We start from the raw sequence: 22,337 nt of genomic DNA on the forward strand, positions 1-22,337 counted from the left end.
TTAGTGATAGCTTTAAAATTGTATGCTCCTTTCTTATGCATCTATGAAGGCCTTGTCTTATGTATTCTAATTGAGAATTGCCTCATTAAGGGCTTTTATCTCTGTGTGCCTTAAGGTAACTAAAGTGATAGTTACGTTGTTTTGTTTTCCAGAGCTGTAAGAATGTAAACATAATGGGTGGTGGCTTCAATTTGTATTGTCTTTTTGTATTGTTTCTTTTTCTGAACTGTCATTCTAGGAAAATGATCTCTATAACTTTCATTTTGATTTGGACTTGATGTCTTGGGACTCGGACCTTTGGAATATTACAGGCCATGCTTTTACAGGTAATTAATCTCTGTATTTTGCAGGTGTGACTATTCCTCTCCACCCCACAAGAGTGAGCTGTTACAACTTGAGAATACTGGTAACTTGTTGAAACTATTTGATACCCTACAGCATTTAGCTCTGTGATAAGAAATCATGCTGTATATATGTAGGATGGGTACAACTAGTGAGGACTGCCATATAAGCTAAGCTGTTTAGTATCTTTAATCTTGCTATGTTTTCTGCTGTACCTTGCTTCAGGAATTAAGTAACTGGTGTAGGGCAGTGTGTTCTTCACTGATCTCCCATTGCTAAAAACTTGTACAGTAAAATTTCTTTATCTGCCTCTTGCAGATGCAAGTGTGAAGACAGAACCCTTATCACCAGCCACTTCAAATTGTTCAGTCCCTTCTCCATCATCTGTGGACTCTCCAGTGCAGAATGTGCCTGTATGCAGAAACCTCCATGTAACACATGTAACATGTAAAACCTCCATGTAATAACCTCCTATAATGAATCGCAGCAGTCATTCAGAACCAGCTGTGACAAACAAAAAGCTCAGTGATTTGTCTGAGCAACTTCATGGCGTAAGAGGAAACAGCTTATTTTTATTACCTTTGCAAAACCGAATTTCCTTCAGTGATGTTTTTCCTGTCTTGTTGTGATCCATTCTAAAAAAGAGCATGTTCAGCTCTGTTTCCTCAGCTGTATTTACTAGCCTGGTTGCCTAACACTATGCCTTCTAAAGGCTTCTGAGTCTAGCAGTTGCTGGTCTTTGTTTCCCATCACTCTGCTGATAGGGAGAACTACTTGTTTGCTTTTCAGTAGTACTTAGCTTTGATCAGAATAAAACTGCAAAACAAAACCGTTCTCCTCTTTGCTGCAGCAGCAACACAGATGTTATGGAAGGCAGTTATGCTCTGAACTGCTAGTAGACACTTTCAGGTGTTTCTGAAGCATTAATCTCATGCATTTTCTGTCTGCAGGATGACATGGACTTCAGCAGTAGCTCCCAGATGTCTCCAGTGTCTCTCTACAGCAAGAGTTGCAAAAGCCCTGCATCCCCTGAAGGAGACGGAGGGAAGAAGCCTGCTATCAGCATCACTTCTCGGGCTGGTATGAGAGATCAAGTTACTTTGATTCCATAGATAGTATGTGTATTGTCTTGCGTGTGAATCTTTAACTAACAGATCTGTTATATATCCTGTATATCTTGTCATTTCTGACTTGAATTTGTGACCATATATGTCAAACAAAAATTACAGATGGGTAAATAAAAACATACCAAAAGTCATGTTATTACTGCTTGAATTCCTTATATTTTCTGGTCCTACTCTGACTCTTTTTCTTTCCTAGCAAATAACTCTGCAAGGACCCTGAAGAGGTGTAGTCAGACAGTGTCCAGGCCTTTGATACAACCCAAACCGCTTTTGCCTGCTGTACCTGAAGCTCAGGCTAATGTTGGCATCCCAGCTAAAACCATCATTATTCAGACTCTTCCCACACTTGTGCCACTGCCAAAACATCAGCCAGTTGTTAATGTCCAGCTAGCACCTCCTAAAGGTAGGTGAATTGTCTTTACTGAGCCTGGTCTTGGGGCAAATACTGTGTTTGCGGTGCTTGTTAGAACGGTTAGGTTTGGCAGGTGAAACAGGAGGGATAGGATTAAAAAGAGGGGTCCTAACACGCTTTGCTGAAAAAGCTTTGGCTGAGAAGATGGCCTTTTTCCTCTCATATAGTCCTATGAGAAAGAGCATTCACCTGGGCATTGTGTGGAATGAAAGACACTATAGCAAAAGGGACTGTGCTGAGCACTGAGGTGTGGAGATAAAACTGCTGATTTGGAAAGGTCCCTGTGGACCTTTTGCTCTGCTCTACTTGTGATGGGAAGTGGTGCATAAGGTGATTGCAGTGCTATTATGTTATAACCAAAGGAAGATCTAGCAGAATCATTTAGGATGGCTTGAATGAAACTTGAAAGTTTGGGGGGAGTGATAAAACTTTCTTTTTTTACACACATGAAATTCTGCCACAGGGTGGTGGGAACATGAGTTTATGGCTTTTTACTTTGCCAAACAGCATTATACAGGATGTTGTGAAATCTGCTAAAAGCAAAATTGCTGAAAGGTGAGTCATGTCAGAGGTTAGAAAAGTTGCTTATAGCTGCAAGCTGATGTTAGCAAGACACAAGTGATTTTTTGTCCACTGATAATTCTTCATTCCTCCTGTTTCCCTGTAATAGATTTTTGAAGTAGCTTGAGCCTCAGTTCTGAATCTAGAGCACTATGCTATGCTTCAGCTAAGGCAGTTGCATTGCTGAAATTATTAGATGCAGTTGCTCATTTTCACCAGCTGATGGCTTGTGGTTGACCATGCAGGCACTGAGACATGGAAAGAAAAGGAGACAAATATCTAAGAGTCTGTATCTAGAAATTATTGAAATAGTGAAAAATTTGTCATCATTACTAATTGCTCATCCATCAGGAGTTAAGCCAAAGCTGTAGAAGCTGACATTTTGTTACAACATGCCTAAACTTGTTAGACTGCTTAAACACAGGTCAGCACAGTCAGCATGACCTAATTCTTATTCCTTCTGATGTTCCAGCTGATAAAATACCATCTAGAATAAGGAATGTTGGGAATATGGATTTCATGGACATAAGTATAGTACTGTGAAGACTAGCTTCTCTTTTTTTTTCCTGAAGAAAAATCAGAAGCATAGTTTCTGTGAGGCACTATAGAGGAAATACTTTTGGTAAAGTATTTCCATGCCATGTATTTACTTTAACTGATGCTGCATTTAAAAATTCTGTTGTGCTGCTTCCATAATGAAAAACCATAAGGATCTTCATTAATCAGAATTCCCTGTGCATGACAAGTTGGAGCTACCAGTTTGAAATATGCCATTATCTTCAAAGGAGCATGAGAAATGATATTTTTATAGTCACTTTCATAAAAGCTGAAAGAAGAAATTACGATATTAGATCATCACATACTTTATGACCAAAAAAATTGTTAAAATTTCAAATTCACTATTTGAGGTTCTTAATAGGGTGTTACTGACTTAGGATGTCTTTGAGATTATCTCTGCAAAAAAGGAGATCTGATCCTATACCTCATATGTAAAAGATCTTGGTGCTAGGTAAATTACTTCATTTTTCACCTTCCAGAAAGTTGAGTAAATGCTGTAATACGTTATGCATTTTGGTTGGAATGCTCAACTGGAACGTGCTGTTTCTGAAAGCTGGCGAGGTCATCCTGTTTTAAAGGATCAGAGACACGTCCATGTGTTGTCAGACAACAAAATATTACTCAAGCACCTGCTTGAGTTAAATGTAGTTGTTGGACTGAAATTTCTTGGAAGCGAGTTTCTAATTCTATTTCAGACTCTGTCAAAATTACCTCATTTTTTCCACTTGCTTTTCTTTAAGCTTTGTTCAGCTTGTGTATAAAATTTCTTACATATGACATTTTTTAAAAAAAATTGGTCTCGTCTTAGTGTGAATCGGGGCTTTAGCTTATGTTTTGAAAGTATAACTTCCATTGTTCTTTCTTGTTCATCTTCTTTCTCTATGCTGTTTCTGAATTGGTTTGTACAGTATGAGTTCTGTGTACTAAGGTTTCCATTCATACAGCAATAAGGTAAGGATGAACAAAAGGGCAAAGGAGGATTGATGTAAGCTGGCTAAATTTTTTTAAAAAGTGGCTCAAAGTGCATCAAGTGTTAGTACTGAAAGGAGTAATGTTTCTAACAAGTGTCAACTTTCATTAACTTTGAAGAGGTTTTGGGAGAGAGCCTGATTTTTTTTGGTCTTTATAATATGTGGTTTTGGTTTGCAGGATGGATGAAGAGCCCTGCAAACTTTTGAATTTTTGGTTGTTGTGTTGGGTTTTTTCCCCCTTCCTATCCTGTGGAATATACTAACATTGTAGAATTGAACTTGAGATAAATTGTGCAGGGCAGGAGAGGAAGCAAAGCTTTCTACCTCCTATATCAGTGTTCCCCTACAAACTGTTCACATACGAATCCATTTCATATGCTGAGCACCCCTGTTTGTTCTTGTGTTCTAGGCCAATCTGTGGTGCTCCCCCAGCCCACTGTTGTACAGCTCCAAGCTTCTGGGGTGCTTCCTGTCTCCCAGCCAGTCATTGCTGTCACCGGAGGGACCACACCACTTCACAACCATACTGTGAATGCATTGCCTTCAGCTGCTGGAAATGACTCAACAAGTGGCAAAGTAACAGTGACAAAGCCCTTGCTTCAAAGCACCACACCAGCAATGGGGCTGGATGTAAGTTCTGACTCTGTAATGATAGCTAATAACCAAAGCTTGGAAACAGATTTCAGTAACCTGCATGTGGGATATAATGGGAAAAGCAGGTCACTTTAGAATCTCAGGAAGATTGAGCTGTAGTTGGGCTGGTCAATATGATTTCTAACAATAAACAGGGAATTTGGCAGCTTGGCAAAGAATGGGAAGGAACAGTTTGATATCTGCTGGCCTATTTGGAGTTGCAGATTGGGTATGCAGCATTGTGGCAGGAGGCAGTGCTGATACATTTTTCCCTTCACTTGTTTTCTTAAAAAGCTCTTAGTGACTGGAGCTCTCTTACATAGAGGAAGATTTGATATATCTGGTTCTTGATTAGTGCTAAACCAATTTTCTAATGCATATAATAAAACCACTCTTTTGGAAGTAGATGAATTGGGAATGTCAGCAGTAGGCCTGATTCTTTTTCCATCCCCTTTATCTTCCCAGAGTTTACTCATGATTTTTAGAAAATTCAGGTATTGAGTTTCATATGATCCTAATCTCTTCAGGCTGCCTTTTGGTCATATCCTGAATGAGTCGAAAAGGGGTAAGCTTTCAACAGTCACTGTGCAAATAAGATTTTCCGCAGTAAGCAATGTATGTGAACAGAAACAGCTTTTGACATATATGGGCTTTTTTTCACCCTCAACTTTGATGTCTTAACTAGCTAGCAAGCTGGGTGTTAACTTGATTTAGTTCCCGGAGATCTGGAGCTGCTTTGGTTGTGTTTTGTTGTCCAAAGGAAGGCATGGTTGTGGAAAGTACTGAAGCTTCTTTGAGGCTTTTAAGCTCTCAGTGCATTGTTCTCCAGTGTGGTAATCCAAGCGCAGTTGTTGTGGGCTGAAGGTCCTATTGCATCTCTGTGTAAGGGAGAAAACACTGGTGCCCATTCACATGAAATTTTCCAGTATAGTCACCTGCTTATTAGCAACGCAGGGTGCTGTTTCTCAAAGGCATGTGCTTTCTGTCTTCTGTAGTGGGATGTGGTTGTATGGTTTCCTAGTGTCTGAGAATTGCCATCAATGCTTGGATGTTAAATTTTCCTCACTATTCATGTTTGCATACTGCATTTTTAAATGAAAGATTATTTGCTAGAAGTAATTCAGTAGCCAGACTGCAGTGGAAACCTAATCTTGAATTTACAAGAAGCTAACAAGGGTCCATCAGTAGATGGACCAGCTAAGAGTGCTGGGGTTTTAAATGATAATTGCCTGCCATGCAAAGCCAAACTGAAGAGACCTGTCAGTAGTTGTTAGATTTGTGACTCCCATAATCAGGACTAGCATGGCACCCTGCCATTGCCTGAGTATAAGGTTTAATTGACAAAACCCCCTCCTTGTCATCGCACTTCGTATACACATCTATGACAGTAGTCAAATGGGTACCTGGGGTACTGAATAGCTGTTTGTTTTGAATGGTGGTAGTGTATTTCCACCTGAAGCAGTTCTAGGGAGGCAGTTTTCAGGCTTGGTATTATCGTAAATGCTGCATATCTTACCTGTGTTTATTGAAATAGAAGAAACGGTTGTGACTGCTCTCTGGCTTGTACTGAGAAATAGCACTTTGAAAAGAAACAAATGTTTTGGGATACAGATGGCGCCAGGAGGGTTAAAGCATCTTGTGACTGCCTTAGATGCCATGTGTGTCGATCAGAGCTGCACAGATGTAGCTGTCATTTGAGCTCTGTAACATGTGGTTTTGTTTGCTAATCTAAGCAGATGTTGCAGGATAAAAAGAAACACTGCAGGACTTTCTTTTGGGCTTAGGAGGGATAAAATGTTAGCCTAACACTCAGCCCTTCCAGTGGATTAGGCTGAGATTGGCTGATAGCAAGTTGTGAGGACCTTTGTATTGCTTGTCCTAATGGTACACGTTTACACAGCTTGCCAGCCATGGGGAAGGGCCAGGCTTTCAGTGCAGTCAGTCTTCACTAAGAGACTGGTTAAGAACTTTCCACTAGGAAACTGGACCAAAAAAATGCTGCCTAAGCAAGCCGTGCTTCCGGTTGAAGGAAAGAGGCTCTTAACTAAAAAAGCAGACTGCCTTTCCTGTTTCAATTGAATGATAATGAGGACATAAGCAGTAGGTGTGTGAAGGAATCCAGTTTAGCTCTGTCATTATGGGACCTTTCTCTCATGTTTCCTCTCTGAGTGAGAAAGGATTTAATTCTGCCTCTCAGTTCTGGTGATAAAAAGATATTGAAAACGTGGAAAAAATTAGATTATGGAAAACTACTTCAACATAGGTGTGGATTTCTCTTAAAGAATCCTGTTTTCTGTGCAGTACATTGGGTAATTTTCATATGAAATAAAACTCATTAGTTGAATTGTGTTCTGTTGAGTTAGAGACAGGAAAACCCAGATCTTTCATGAGAACAGAGAAAACACTGCATAGGTTTTGTATTTCTGCATTGTGAAAATTGCTGTCTTCTAAGAAGCTAGCCAATGTAAAGTTGAAATGGTTTGTACTTTAAACTGTTTCTTAACTTTCTCAATGTGTATACCAAAATCTGTGGAGTGTCAAAGACATTCTTACCGCCTTGTGCTAGAAATGCAACTTGTTTTGGAATGGAAGTTAAATTTTGCTTAGAACTAGGGGAGAGGAAGGGTAGCCATGAGGGGAGATCATGAAGGGAGAGGAAGGGCAGCCATGAGGGGAGATCATGAAGGGAGAGGAAGGGCAGCCATGAGGGGAGATCATGAGGGGAGAGGAAGGGCAGACATGAGGAGAGATTGGGAGAGGAGAGGAGGGCTGGCCATGAGGAGAGATTGTGAGAGGAGAGGAAGGCTGGCCATGAGGAGAGATTGTGAGGCAAGAGGAGGGCTGGCCATGAGGAGAGATTGTGAAGGTAGAGGAGGGGTGGCCATGAGGGGTGAGTGGCAGTTGTGAGGGGGGAGCAAAGGCAGCCATAGGATGTGAGGGGAGAGCAGGGGTGGCCATGGGGCATGTGAGGGATAGCCATGAGGGGTAGGGGCAGCAGCTATACAGTGTGGGCCACTGACAGGGGCAGACGTGGAGATCATGAGGGGAGGTCATGAGGGGAAGTCAGTTTGCCCATAGTGACATGGCTTAGTGGTGGGCTTGGCAGTCCTGGGTTAATGGTTGGACTTTGGACTTGATGATCTTAAAGGTCTTCTCCAACGTACTTGATTCTATGATTTTTTTGAAGTAGCAGTTTATTTGTAAAGACTCTGAAGATAGAGGACAATCTGAATCTAGTTAGTACTGTTTGAAGCAAGGTTTTACAATGAACCTTTCACTTGTCGATGTAGCCAATGAACTGGTGAATGGTGAAGTGAAGGTGAAAGACATTCTTGCTGCCTTGCAGATGTGAAGATATGTATTTTCTGTCTTTTCTGATCAACTGCTTGAGTAGATATTGTGTCCCACACACACAGAAGGTTAAGAATGCAGGCGAAAACAGAGACAGTGCAAGACCTGTTTTTTCCATGAGCTGCAACTTTTGGAGATGTACTGTGATTCCTAGTTGCTTCTATGCTGAACATTTCAGGTCATCTGAAGCAGAGGGCAGAATGTTATCTATGCAGACTTTTGCCAAAGTAGAGGAGCAGACATTATGCGTGAAATAGAGGCACTTTTAACTTCATTAACAGGCTTCTGTATTTTCTGTCTAGGTCAATGTCTTGAGACGGCAGCAGCGCATGATCAAAAACCGTGAGGCAGCCTTTCAGTCACGGAAGAAAAAGAAAGAATACATGTTGGGGCTGGAGGCAAGGCTGGAGGCAGCCTTGTTGGAGAATGAGAAACTCAAGAAAGAAAACAGCACACTGAAGAGGCAGCTGGATGAAATAGTATCAGAGGTAAGAGACCATGATGAAAATACGACTTTCTATAAAGACAGTTGCTCTGGTGGAAGTTGCACTTAAAGAGAATCATGGAGATGTTGACTGGAAGACTTTTGGGGATTTCTAGCTCAGCCTCTACTCTGAGCAGGACTTTCAACAACTCTAGGTCACGACAGCTATCACATTATCTAGTTGACTTTTAATTCATTATTTCATGGTTCTCCTAAAGATTTCAGTGAGAAGATAGACTGGCTAGAAGCCGAGTATAATGTACAAACAAGAGAGTTTTATTTTTAAGTTGTCCTGCTGTGTATTCATACACAATTAGGCAAATATCGATCTAAAAAGCTAGCATAGTTTGCCGTATTTAGCTTCTGATACACCTTTTATATTGCATGTCTTCTCTGTTTTTTCCTGTGTAGAATGAGAAGCTCAAAGTATCATCTCCAAAGAGAAGGACCCTGTGTGTGATGGTGATACTGGCTTTCATAATGTTAAATTATGGTCCATTGAGGTAAGCAGCTTAGGAATTACTCGTGGTATAGAGCAAGTTTGCTGTCTGGTGATTTTTGCTTGAATCTTTAATACAGGCAGTGTTATATATTAAAGCCTTGAGCTTGAATCCTGACTTCTGTCCTTTACTCTCCTCTTTGATAGGGGAAGACTCATTTGTATAATGATTCCTTTTTTGGAATCCTTCTGGCAAAAAGAGATCTTGTACTTTTAATTTTTTCTGGCTCTGCATTTTGTTAATCAATGCAATGTACAGCAGTTTGTCTGCTCCATTTATCCCTGAAGAGGTTAAAGAGCTGTGTTTGTGACTTTTTTTCTAAAAAGATTCTAGACTTTGAGAGCTCATTTGCTTGTTTATACCTATGCTACTCCCAGTAGCTATTGAGTTTAAGCTGCTTCTAGTTCCCAGTGCAGGAAATCCACTCTCTTTTCCAGTGCTTTGCAATCCTGACCATTACATGTGTCTAGGCACAATCTTCCTCATTACAGTGTAAGCCCTGTATTACTTGTCTTCCAGATCTGGTGAAGAGGTTGTTTGCTCTCCTTAATTAGTTGAAGTGGTAATCAAAAAACTCTTGTTTGAACTGTATCATTGGGGCATAGGAAACAGAAACTAGGGAAGGAAATACTGCATTTCTTCCCAGACACTTTATAAAGAAATCTGTGGAAGAGAGGAGACTAAAGATGGATACTTCTTGCACAGATCTGTCTATTTAACCTGGATTTAGAACATAAAGAAGAAAATTTTAAATGAAGCTGTTCACTTTTCAAAAAGGGAGGCTATTTCAGTAGATTCCCAGTCAGCTGTGTCTCTATTTGTCCTCAAAACCCCAGTCAATCTAAAGGAGTGGGATGGGATAAATCTGGAGGAAGACTTTGTTTCTGACTGTGATAAACTTTTACAATGTTGGCGTTTCTATTTTTAATAATATTAGAAAATTTGCTAATGCTGAGATTACTTTTGAAGTGTTTGCACTTACTGCACACACTGTTTACTTCAGGCAGTGAAATACAGCTGATAATTTTAGTTAGATATAGATGCTTTTAAGATAGATCATTTCTTAATGCATTTAGGTTTTGTATTGGAACTTTTGACTATCAGGTAGAAAAATCAGCTTCAAGATACTAAGTGATTGATTTGTACATCCCAATTGCATTTGCAATCAGTATCATTCACTTGAGAGACACTTGGTGATAACTGTTAGAACCACTAATCTTTTTGAAGCTGGAAGAAATTTTAGTTGCCTCCACATTACAGTGAGGAGTTGGAATGTATGAAGCTCTTGCATAGTTTTGAGAGGCTTGGAAACATAGAGAAGATGGTGTGAATTACTTTACCACAGTGCTCCAAAGTTCCTGTGTCAGCTTCAATACCCCCAGAAATGAGTAAGGTGTTGGAACTTGATGGCAAGAAACTGCTGTCACATTAGACAGAAAGAGCAGTCTGTGTTCATATCTTTGCAACAGTTGGTGACTATAGAAATGTGACAGGATTAGTTTCTTGACGTATTTGGTGTTTAATAAAGTAGATAAAGCAGAAAAAATTCTTGGATGTCTGGCCATTCCTGGCTGGTGTCGTAGCTGAGCATGCCAATGTAATTGCTGTGCCTGAACTAGGTGGTCTGCATCAGTACTGGGTTTAGGCAGTGAAGATAAACATAATTTCAAATTTGCAAGGAATTATTCTTTCTGCCTTCCCCCCCCGCCCCTTAGCAGAATAAGTGCTTACATTTCAATTAAAACACTAGACTGTATCAAGGTGCTGTGAATGTTGGTTGTGCAATACCCTTTGGAAGGCCCAGAATATGGGATACACAAAATATTACTTAAGATTTCACTCCTCTTATATGCATTTTCTTCCTTTTGTAGAGGTGTCACTGAATGGTAGCTCCATGAATGTGATAGCCATGATTCTTGTTCTGCCTAATCTTTAACAACAGAAGCTTACAATACATGATGTTTTTCAGTCCCTGCAACTTCTTACAGAAATAAGTAAATTTTTTTGTTATAATACCCATGCTAACTTATAGTTCAGCAAAAGTACTTTCCCCCCAAGTCAGCTAACTGTGGAATACCTAATTTCTATGCAGTGGTCAACCGGAGATAAATATGGTTTGAAACTTTGTGACAGTATTGCCATTTCTCCTATGTAGGAAATAGTTTCTCTTGCATACCTGTATGGAGGGAGGTGTGACAGCATTCAGGCACAGGATGTTTTAATTCAAATATATTAGTGCTGAATATTTTATTATTTAAAACCAATTAACCATTGCAAAGAGAGAGTAACATCCCAAACCAGCAAAATCATGGCAAGTGCACCCCCTAAATTCTTTAGCAGACTTCAAAATTCCCTTAGCTGGCCCTATTGTAAGGTGATTCTCAGATTCTTAATTGGAAGTGAAAGGATTCTTTGAAGGCTAGAGGTAAAACAAAAGTACAGATACATGTATTTTCTCTTTAGTTGCTTATTTCCTTCAAATCATGGAAAGCAGGGAAGTGACTGTGTTGTTTTGGGATGGGGATGTGAAGCTGAAGGACGGGGAGTCCTGCAAACCCTCTGTCGCCTGCAGTGGTTCAATAGAGGTGCAGTGTTCGGGCACTTGGCATCTCACAAAAGAAAAAAACATCTGGATAGTTGGCTGTGTAGTAGTTCTGTGTTTTCTTCTACCTTAATGGATGTGTGTTGTGCTAACACTGGTTCACATATAATTTTGTTTATTTGTCTTAAGCCTTGCTGACTGTGTATGTAAGTGGAGAGATGTTTGTGATGTTTCATCAAGGACTGAGGCTGTGCTATTCTGCTTTTTTTAAGATTATGGGAAGTAGTTCAGTATGTTGCAGCCCTTGGCACACAAGTAGAGCAGATAAAACTATTTCTGCTGACACATTTTTTCATGCTGACAAATATACTATGTGTGTGGGTAACCTATACCGTTGAACTTGTGACTATGAGAGCAGGACTGAAAGTCTGGTAGGGAAGCTGGTGTATTGACCTAAGAAACCTGTTTCAAAATATTGGAGGGAGAGTCCAGTCCCGTCTGCTTAATTGCCAACAAGCTTCTAAGAACATTCTGCAGTGTTGGACATGGTGCCATGTTATCTCTGAGAAAAGAATGCAAGTTGAACGAAATATAAATGGAATATGAATTGAATGCATTCTGGTTGTGAAAGTGGCTTGTATAAAGTTAATAGTAACTCTGCATTATGTTGTACTGTATATTAAACTCTTTTGGGTGTGTTGATATTTTGTATAGAAAACTGAAATTTTCAATAATTAAAAGCAGAAATAATTTAGCAGGAATTCTATTAGTGTAAGTTTCTATTTTATCTATTTGCTTTATACTAGAAAAAGGGTGCCCAGGAATTTCCTATCTGTGTGTCAACGAACTATTCTCTAATCTTCGTGAATTATTTGGATTTGGATTTACCATCTGTAAAAACTTCCTTTTATTATTATGTAAGAATGATTGGTGAGGTGTATGAAAGGAAAAAGCTAAAAACATTTTGATTCAATTCCGTGCAGAGGTCACCCCCTTGCCCCAGTCTTACATACCATGAGGTGTAAGACAGAAATTAGAACCCCCAGTACTTGAACAAAAGGCAGTGAATACACAAACCTCAGCATGCAGCAGGGTTGGGAGCTGGAACCATGATGTCTGGAGGCAGGTATCTGGGAGGCAGCATCTTCTGCCTTCAAACTTGCCTTCTGTGAGAGCCAGTGTGGGTCAGCACAGCTGTGTTCTTAGCTGTCGTGACACTTCTAGGATTGCTGATTTGTAACATTAAGAAACATCTAATTATGTGCATTTTTTATTTTTTTAATTGCTTTCAACATGCAAACTGAAAATTTTCAAACTATTACAGTTCCTAGATGCCTTTTTTTTTTTTTTCCTTGTTTTATTTCCACAGTTGTCTTGGACTGTGCCTGAATAGTAACCGAACCTGAAAATGGATTAAACAAGCACAAACAGTGCTGAAACAAGTGAAACTCAAGCACATGTTCTAAACAATCTATGTTTAGTCTAAACAATCCATGTATTTATTTTGGGAATATTTTTCTTTTGTTTCTCTTCCCTGTTCCCATTTGAATATAAATTGTCCTGGATGTTTGGGTATTTTTAATGCAAGTCCTACATTTGATAGTAAAATATTTTCAGGGAACTAACCTAACTAATGTATAAAAAGTAGGCAAGGGAGAATGATCACAGAAGATGCAAACCATAAGTTTTCTACATCTCTGCTTCTTGAGGTAGCAGCAGCAAAGCATGTAAGCCACATACTTGCTAGTGGCCCTAGTGTTACCTAGTTATTTTCCCCCTTAATCAGTCTGCTTAAGCTTACATGGTGGCTATCATCTGACAACAGTCTTAAAGCATTTATAAAGATGTCAGCCAGCCAGAATGTGTCCTACCATTTCAGATATTTAGTGGACAGAAAACGGAAAAATATGAAATTGGAGAGAGGAAGGGCAGATCTGCAAAGAGAAGGTGATGCGATTTTTATATTAGTCTTGAGGGTTTTTTTTCTTACATGTTGGCCACCTCTGTATGACTGGAAACCCTTTCAAACTGGGAAACAGACTTGATGATGTAACCAAAAATTCTTAAACTGAGGTGGTGATTGATGGAGCTAAGTAAAGCTGCTGCTTCAAAATCTCTTGTGTCCTGCTGACCTACAACAGCTGTGCTAGAATTGCTGGCCTTTTTGTAGAGACTTCATTGCAGCTCCTCTCTAGAGTGTCCTGATTTTCTTTTACTTTCCAGGACTATCCTGGAAACTGAATAGTCTATTAAAAATTTAGATCCACTGAGCAATCTGCAAATAAAGACACCAGCCTGGGTAGCTGAGAAGTGTGCTTTGTCTGCTGTCGTTGTACACAACAAATGAAGAAGCAGTGATTTGTGACTTTTGAAAGACCGTTAATAAAAATCCCAAAGTGCTAAGGTTAAGTGTCTTTTACTGAAAATGAGGAAATTGCTCAAGGGTTGTTCAGCTGCATGCTGCCATGATCTGCTGCTCTTAAAGGATGAAGTAAGGAAAACACAAGTCTCACCAGCACCCAGATTAGCATCCCATCTAGTTTGCAGTTTTCTCGTCAGTACTAATGTAGCCTGCTGAGCTTTTGGAGTATGTGTGATTTGAGCTGCTGAAAGCAGCTATTGAGCATACCTGTGGTGGTGTCAGTATGGTTTAGAGCCCTTATTCAAGCTGAGCAATCTTGAATTGGTGCATGTGAGAGCAGGATTATTCTGACGTTTGGTGCATTCAGCACTGATTTTGTGCAAGTTGGCTATTGTTTGAACCTTAATTCGGGACTCCTTGATTAAAGGATCGGATTCACCTTATGGCAAGCAGGAGATTAGGGATACAGTGGTGGTGCGATATCAGAAGGTTAAAGAAATAATTTTGTAGTTCCCTTAAAAGAGAGCATTAATAGTGTGGGCAGCACAGCAGTGAGATCCAAACCATACTGAGATCTCGGCCCAGGACTGGCTGCTGTGTTATGGTAACAAGATGATCTCCTTTGCCCACACAGCTAATTCAAGAGGACATTTGGGGTATTTTCAAAAACATCACGACAATACTAAATCTTGCTTTTGAGCTCAACAGGAGGTGAGCATTGAACATTTTGCCCATGGCCCATGATTTGCTTCAGCTGTAGGCTGGATAGTGTTGTCTAAACTTGCACTGCTTGAAGCATCTCTGAAAGATGCTGTGAGAACAGAGAATCACATAAAATGGGCAATACAATAGGGTGAGTTTCTTACTGTCAGTTCATCCAATAATTTTTTTCACTCAGTGAAGGATAGGAAAGGATTGTTTCTCTGCTTTTGGCAAGCCTTGATAGCCTTCCATATATCTTCATGAGTTTAATAGACTTAAATGTCTTGTATAGTTGAAGTATGCAAATATACATACATATATAAATGATGACAGTCGAAGGGCTATTAATTTCTTACACACTAGTAGTGAGGAACTGGTGAAATGTGAAGAGAAAATTACTAGATGAGTGCAAGAGGCATACAGCAGTACCATGTTAGCCAGCTGCTTCTGGCTGCCAAGGAAATAGAGAGCCCTCTGAGTGTTTTAGCAAAACCAGCAGAAGCTGTCTCTGAAAGACATTTGTAGCTCTTAATGCTTCTAATATGGGGAACTTACTTTGTTGTTTCTGATACTGAAAGAATATGTTTCAATACTGAATTGAGTGTACATTTTTGTTGGAGATGTCCCAAAGCTAGAAACTGCTTTTGTAGCACAGCTTTGGTCTTTTGTTGTAGTTTCTCCTTGAAGAAAGAGAGAGAGAGAAATTGAGAGGAAAGAATGGGTTGAGTAATTTGAACTTAGGTTCAGGTTCCAGACCTTTCAGAACCTCTCTTGATGGGCTGGCACTTGAATAAAATTGAATACCATTGATTTTCTTGCAAACTACAACTGCAGGATCAGGAAGTGATTCCTTCTTCCTTTGCTGATCACAGCCGCATGTTCATCCTGGCAGAGTTGTACCTTGGCCTGGCTGTGCTCACTTGCCTTGTCTTGCTGCTGCTGGTGCAGAGCATGTGCAGAATGCCAGATGCACTCCTTGATAACTTACTCTTTTGTCCACATGTTCATCAGCTGGGCTGGGAGTGAAATGCCCAAAGTTTTTGCCCTGAATGAACACTGCAGTTGAGACAGTTTGCATCAGGCCTGCCCAAGCTTTGGCATTAAAATCCAACCCACTTCCAAATAACTGTAAATAGTTTTCTAAGCAAAAGTAAATGCTCTGGGTGTCAATACTTGCTTTTTTCCTTTCTTTTCTAACAGCTTTATGAAAAATAAATTGTTTTTTTAGAGAAAGAAAAGCACAAAAAATCCACAGAGATTATCCCTCTAGTTTGGGTTGCTTTCCTTATCCTCCCCAGGAGAGGAAAGAGGCTGGGTTCCTTTTACTAGCTGAGCACTCACAGAGGGTAGCTGTAGAGCAGTCTGGCAGGAGAAGGTAGTGCCTTGCTGTCAGCAGATGGTGCCCTCTTCGGGAATAAGAAACAGGAAATAGTTTCCAGAAAGCGTTTGGCACTCTGGCAGCCTTGTCTGGAATCACTTAAGAAGAGGACAAGGTCCTTGGTTGGTGTCTTCTTGCAATGTCAACTTTAGCCCATTGGAAACATCCCAGCTCATATTCAGAAATGGTTCTATCCCCAGAAAGCTCTCTGTTATGATATCACTATTGGCTTTCGTCTACAAATTACTGTACAACTTAAATGTCAGTATTCAAAAACTTGAAGTGCATGGGGTTTGTTCAGCCAGAAGTACAAATGAAATTTAGTTTGGGCTCCTGGCAAGACTTGCTTTCACATTTATCACACTGACATTCAAACCAAAGAAGTAAAAATACAGCTAAAATATCAGGTGCCATTAAATGCCTGGAGAAACCATGACAGGAGTGTTGCTTTTCTTTCCCTCTTATAATCAAATTTATCTACACTTTAGAACAAATATCTGCATGAAATATCTAGAGGTTCTTTCTTTTTCCCTTGGATCGAGCTTTGCATCTCAAACAAGCTAATAGCTCAGCCAGCTTGGACAGGGTATTTGTGTCTCTGTGAAAACCCTTAATGGTCATGGTATCTGCGATGTCCAGATGTAGGCTGCAAAGCCTTGGTAGGTGCCCCAGGTGTGTAAGTGTGGCCAAAAAGAAAAGCTTCCAGCTTCCAACTTCTAACGGCCGTCTTGTCAAGTAGAGCCATTTCTCAGCTTCAGTCTTTCTTGACTTAATGTGGGGCAGCAACTCCAGTTCCTGCAAATAGGAGACCTTGCTCAGGACAGATATGCCAAAATGTTCCTTCTTCTCCAAATTCTCATCTTGTAGCCCAGCAGAATGAAAATACTATCCATGCCTTCACTTCATGTTCAGTGTTACTGTGTTGGGATCTGCTTTGTAGATGCTTCCTGTTCCAGCTTGTATTGTAGCTGTTCTGCCTTGCATTTGTAAAACTCAGTACGCCTCAGGTGGGCAGGTGTTTCCAGATACCGATCTGCAGGAGGGGTCCATCCTTCATCCCAGTTGCTTAAGGGATTTCTTGGTCTAAAGTTACACTCTTCCCCGTTGTCAGTTTGAGATGTCAAAGGAGGAATATTTCTGATATCCTGTGTCATACCCTGATGTACCCACTTGGCAAGGAAAGGTCTTTGAGGATAAGAAGTCAGAAGATAGAGACTGTTACCTACATGTCCTCTCCTATCTGTTACCTGAAGATGGAGCCCTATTTACAGACAAACTCCACAAGTGACCTCTTGTGGGAGTAAGGGGAAGAAATGACACCACAAAACAATGTCATCTATTTGGATGAGGGAAAAAACTATCAAAACTCCCCAGGTAACTAGTAGGTGGAAACAGAGCAGTATTTCAAGTTGTGGAGGTTTCCTCATTCAAAATGAAAGTTCATTTGGTTTTGGGTCATTGACGCAAACCAAAGGAGCAAGAAAGGTTTTTTTTTTTGGTTTTTCTTGTTTTTAAGATGTATTTGAGAAGGAAGCTTTTGGTCCTCCTCAGAGCCCTAAAAAATGAGTGGGAAAGGGGAGGCAAATGTAGCCCATGTAGGTTAAGGTAGAAATTGCTGTTGGCCCCACTTCAAAGGAAGTGTTTTGTGTCCTGATAAAGAAAAGAGCATTGGAACAAATACCATAAATAATACAAAATAAATTTTGTCCTCAAGTTGGTGCCCATGTTCTCGGAAGCGGGAGTCATGGTTTTTGCCTGTAAGGATGGCAAAATGTACTTTGTTCACCTCTTTCTTTATCTTTTGCTGCTGACTGTATCTTCTTTCAGGTTGAAACATCCCATATTTAGCTGCTGCCAAAAGCGAAATTTAAATTTCGATTTCAAGATTAAGATATTTTAAGCATGAGAAGAGTAAAAATAAACATTTCCTTTCTCTTTAAAGCAAGTATAAAATGAGGTGTATGTGGTTTTGAGTGGCTGTATGGCTAAAACAGCTCAATTACAAAAACTGAAGATTAGCTGTGATTGCAGAGTGGTGCTTATCTTTATCCTTGGTGGACTTGGTTTGGATTTCTCTACTTTTGTTCAGAGTTCAGGGTGAACTGGAGTAGCAACGTGTTGCATATGGTGCTTCACCTCAAACTAGTTACTTCACCAACCTGGAACCCGAAATAACAAGAATTGCCTTTGCAGAATGCAGCAAACATGAAGGAAGAACCATCATGGAAAAACGCAGATATGTTACAATTCTACTGATAAGGTTTTTGTCAGCTTTAGCTAAATAATTAGAGGGAATTTTCTCTGGTTGCCATGTCATTTCAAACAAGAAAGGAGAGAACTAGGATAGGATAAAATACCAGACCCAGTAGGCCCGTCAACACAGTGGCAGCTGATACACTTCAGGCTATGGAGAAATGGCTGGCAGGAGAGCTACAACTTTCAAATCTTCTGATGGATATTCTTTGTTTCATGAATAAACTTCCATATATTTTTAGCTGTCATGGCTCCAAATTAGGTAGAGTAGGGACATTTCACTGATAAGTAACTTCCAGCAGGAACATATGGCATCCCTTTAAGGATCAGACAGAGTTTTGAGCTCTGGTTCTGGGCTTGAGATGCTGTCAGCTGTGCTGATGCTTTCATTGGAAGAGCAGAAACATGATCTCATAAAATATAGTAGATAGTGGTGACTGTTTCTGTAAAATTGGATATCCTGGTGTTGCCTGATCTGTGAGGCTGTGAATAAACCATCCAGCTTTCCATGCTGTTCAATAGCAATGAGACATTTGTGTGCTAATGTACATATACAGCAAGGAAACAGTAAGTACCTTTCTGCCCGCTGTCACTAAGTGAAAACAGAGCCTATAGCGTTTCTGCTGCCCTGATTCTGTGCTGCTGCCTTAAAACCTGAAGGAGAGAAGGCACTCAAAGCAATGTCAGCCTGGATCTGGGATTGCCCTGGCTCCAGCAGTTCTGCAGAATGTTAACAGTTACTCAGGGGGAGACCTGGGTTACTGGTAATAGAAGCACAAGTGTCTTGGCAAAAGTGAGGGGATTGCTAAAGCAACTATGTCTGTGTGCCTTCTGCTTAGTTGTGTAGTATTTAATCTGACCTTCTTGCTAGTTCTTGCCTTTCTCTCTTATTTTCATCTGTATTCTTTGCCTTCTGCAAAGTGATGCCATGTAACAGATGAGATCTTCCCCTGCAGAGTTTATGCTCTGCTACACAAGAGAGATGGGGCGTGAATTAAAATGTTCTCTGTAGGCAGTGATCAACATTCATGGCAAAGATCTGAGCAGCATGCTGGGGTCTGGTTGTATTTTTGTATTTCTCTGTGTTGCTGCTGGTGATGCTCTGCTATTGTTAGCTAAGAAGTTTAGGGCTTCATTGTGTAAATAGACATATTTTGGGAAGCAACCATGTTTACAAAAGAGTAAAGCTAGCCTCTAGAGAGAACATATTGAAGATTTGCTTTTGTGCTTTTAAGATCTTTCATTTGTAAATCACCCTTCTGAACTAAGGATGCAGATGATCTTGTATAGCTGTCGCCTGATCATTTTTCCAGCTCATGGAAATGCTGCTACCTTGATTTGCATGGAGAGCAGCACAGATGTTCCTGTGCTGGCTGGCTGAGTATCCCCTGGGGAAGATCCTTCACTCAGTGCAAACGCAGACATGGGTATCTGGGACCGTGGCCTGCTGCCGCTATGTAGATGGGGTTGTCATCCCCTCCAGTGTTTCTAAATCCAAGTAGAATGAAGCATATATAAATTTGTGTATAGTTTTGTTAGATGCCTGGTCTAATATTCCAGGCTTGCAGTTGCACGGAATTTGGTAGCTGTATTTTCCTTACATATTGTATTCATATAAACTATGTCAATTGAGCTTTGAGGCTGATGAAAGTTAAAGTTCAGGGGTACTGTGATTTGAATGTAAGTAATTTTCTTACGCGTGCAGGTCTAGTTTACAAACAGATTACAGTTTCATCAAGTTAAACTTATGGAGGAACATGAAAACCAGAGCATCAAAATCCTTCAAACAATTAAAACTGAAAAAGAGAGCAGAAGTGCTTTTCTGGTACTAATGACAGTAGTATAATGACAGTAATATAATGACATATCATGTTTTTACATTAGCTTTATCCGTGTAACATAGCAGCACCCAGAAACTTATCCACCTGAGTATTTAACACCTTACATTAAAGTGTCTTGCAGTCCCTTTATATATGTGGTATGTTTTACTATGTTTATTATGTTTTCCAGGGTATTCGAAAAGGATCCCAATGGAGTTGATTCCACTGCAAGTTCCAACCACCGGACCAGAAATCTTCTGGAGTTCTCAGCTAGCCAGGAGTCCAGCACAGCTCAGAAAATACCTGGGGACATCATTCCTGAGAAGAGGAATAGGTGAGGTGAAAACTTTTAACATATTTTTAGTGGTAGAGGGCAACTGTGCTTTCAGACCTCACCGCCCTTCCATCTGGTAACCTTTTTGGACAGTGTTATTGCTGATCTTATATAGCAACTGGGTTTACAAACACAGTGTTTTGAAAGCTGATCTCTTTTGCTGCTTTATTGTTTAATAAGATTTATCAGGTTGCTTTTGAAATTAGTATGTTTTTTAATGTCCAAGATTACCCAATACATACAGCTTCAGAAACGTATGCTTCTGGCTGTCTTGTATGGTGTTAGGGACAGTGTGGTGGAAGAGAGCATATAAACAAGTGGGGATTTTAATGGGGATTTTAATGACATTTTTCAGTTCTTCATTTGTCTGCTTTTTTCCTTGATCTTTATTTTAACTTGTATAGTTATGGTATTTGTCATATTATCTATCTCTTCTTACTTTTCAAGCCAGAGTATTTATTTTCTTAGTTGTTCAGGAGAAGGATGGGGAAGTCCACAATTAAGAATGTACTCTGAATTTAATGCTGTACTTCTTTAGAAATCTCTGAGTCCATCCTTAGGCTTACCCATTATTTAATTACATAGTTGCTTTCAAGCTTCTAGATCTCTAGCATTCAGTGCACAAGTGAGCATATAATTGTCTCCAGATTGAAGCCTGGCTAATCCAGCTCATGTTTTCCCCTTACAAGATTTATCCTATCAGATTGTCCCTTTCCAGTTAAGTGTTTTGGCTGGTTGAACAAAGCCAGGCACAGATGTGCAGAAAGCCCTAATGTATTTTGCCATGCAGAAAGAAGGTAATAAATCAAAAGTATTTTAAGGCTGTAGCCATGGTGAGGGCTTTGTGTCCTGTATGGCATGTTTCAAACCATGACTTATGTGACATAGTAATAGGATGGTTCTCTTAGGAATATATTCTAGTGCCTGTACCTCCTCCTTTTCTTTCACTCTTTCTCCCTGTTTTTTGGCATGCTGTGAGCTCTTAGCTGCATATTCTCCTTTACCAGTTCTAGATGCAGTAAACAGGAGAAGCTGATACAAAGATGGAGAGAAAGCTGGGAAAGGGAGAGGAATGTGAATAAGGTTTTCGTAAGCCATTATACTTGATTTTTCATAAAGAAGTGGAGGTTTAGGAGCTACAAGTCTCTGTCAAAACCAGGACTAAGGCTGTTATATTCATACCCTATCAAGAAAGGAAGTTATAATAGGTATTTGGTGATAAGTAATTAACCCCTAAGGAGGTATAGATAACCAGGAGAAAGGAATGTTAGTCTTTGTTGCTGAAAGTGCTGTGGATTTTTGCGTTGAAATACCTGCTGTTTTTCACTTTTTATCAAAGCTAAACTAGCTTCTGGAGGCTGTTGGAGATGTAAATCCTCTCCACTCTGTTGTAATCCAGTTTGTGGCTGCTCCATCGTCATATGGCTCATGGTCTTCACATCTGTATGGCTTTAGTGGCTAATAAATTTAGTATTTCTGTAGCAAATCTTACACAGCTCTGAAATGAAAGAGAAAGTTGCCTCTGCAGAGATCTTATGGTTTTCATATTATAAGGAGTATTTTTACAGGCTACTTTTTATTTCAGTATCTGGCCTGTTTGGGAAGAGATCCAACATCTGCTAATGCTCATCTGTCTTCCCTGTGTTGAGTGCTATCAGATCCCTTTAGGGAATTGACTGAGACCATTGGATGTTTGCTATAAATTGTTATTCACCTGTTTCAAAGGTCCCATGGGAGCAGCTGTAACCTTTATGGGTTTGCTGATGGTAGTGCTTATTCTCTGGATTGGGTCAAAGGTTCATGGAAAAACTATTTTAAGGGATTTCTTCATGTCTTCTCCCCCCAGGTATGATCATTCTGTATCTGATAACAAAGCACTGATGATAGTCTCAGAGGAACCACTGTTATATATTTCACCACCCACACCCCCCTGTCAGCCCCTGATTAACCGGACAGAGTCACTGAGGTGAGCAAACAACCTTTTTCGAGCATTTAAGCTTTTGTAAGGAG

The 22,337-nt window shown here is 40.0% G+C and overlaps 1 protein-coding gene across 1 annotated transcript in view; it reads left to right on the top strand.

The window, feature by feature from the left end:
- Window positions 1-230: 230 nt before the first annotated feature.
- ATF6 (activating transcription factor 6) overlaps window positions 231-22,337 on the top strand; it is a 74,114-nt gene continuing 52,007 nt past the window's right edge. The window contains exons 1-9 of the mRNA XM_010017154.1: window positions 231-326; window positions 661-755; window positions 1,293-1,422; window positions 1,663-1,869; window positions 4,378-4,598; window positions 8,255-8,440; window positions 8,848-8,939; window positions 20,184-20,327; window positions 22,174-22,293. Of these exons, the coding sequence (XP_010015456.1) occupies window positions 278-326; window positions 661-755; window positions 1,293-1,422; window positions 1,663-1,869; window positions 4,378-4,598; window positions 8,255-8,440; window positions 8,848-8,939; window positions 20,184-20,327; window positions 22,174-22,293 (1,244 nt within the window). The 5' untranslated portion in view covers window positions 231-277. The remainder of the gene's footprint in view (window positions 327-660; window positions 756-1,292; window positions 1,423-1,662; window positions 1,870-4,377; window positions 4,599-8,254; window positions 8,441-8,847; window positions 8,940-20,183; window positions 20,328-22,173; window positions 22,294-22,337) is intronic.

Source organism: Nestor notabilis, unplaced genomic scaffold (genome assembly GCF_000696875.1).
Source record: "Nestor notabilis isolate BGI_N333 unplaced genomic scaffold, ASM69687v1 scaffold4476, whole genome shotgun sequence".
In the NCBI taxonomy this organism is placed as follows: Eukaryota; Metazoa; Chordata; class Aves; order Psittaciformes; family Psittacidae; genus Nestor; species Nestor notabilis.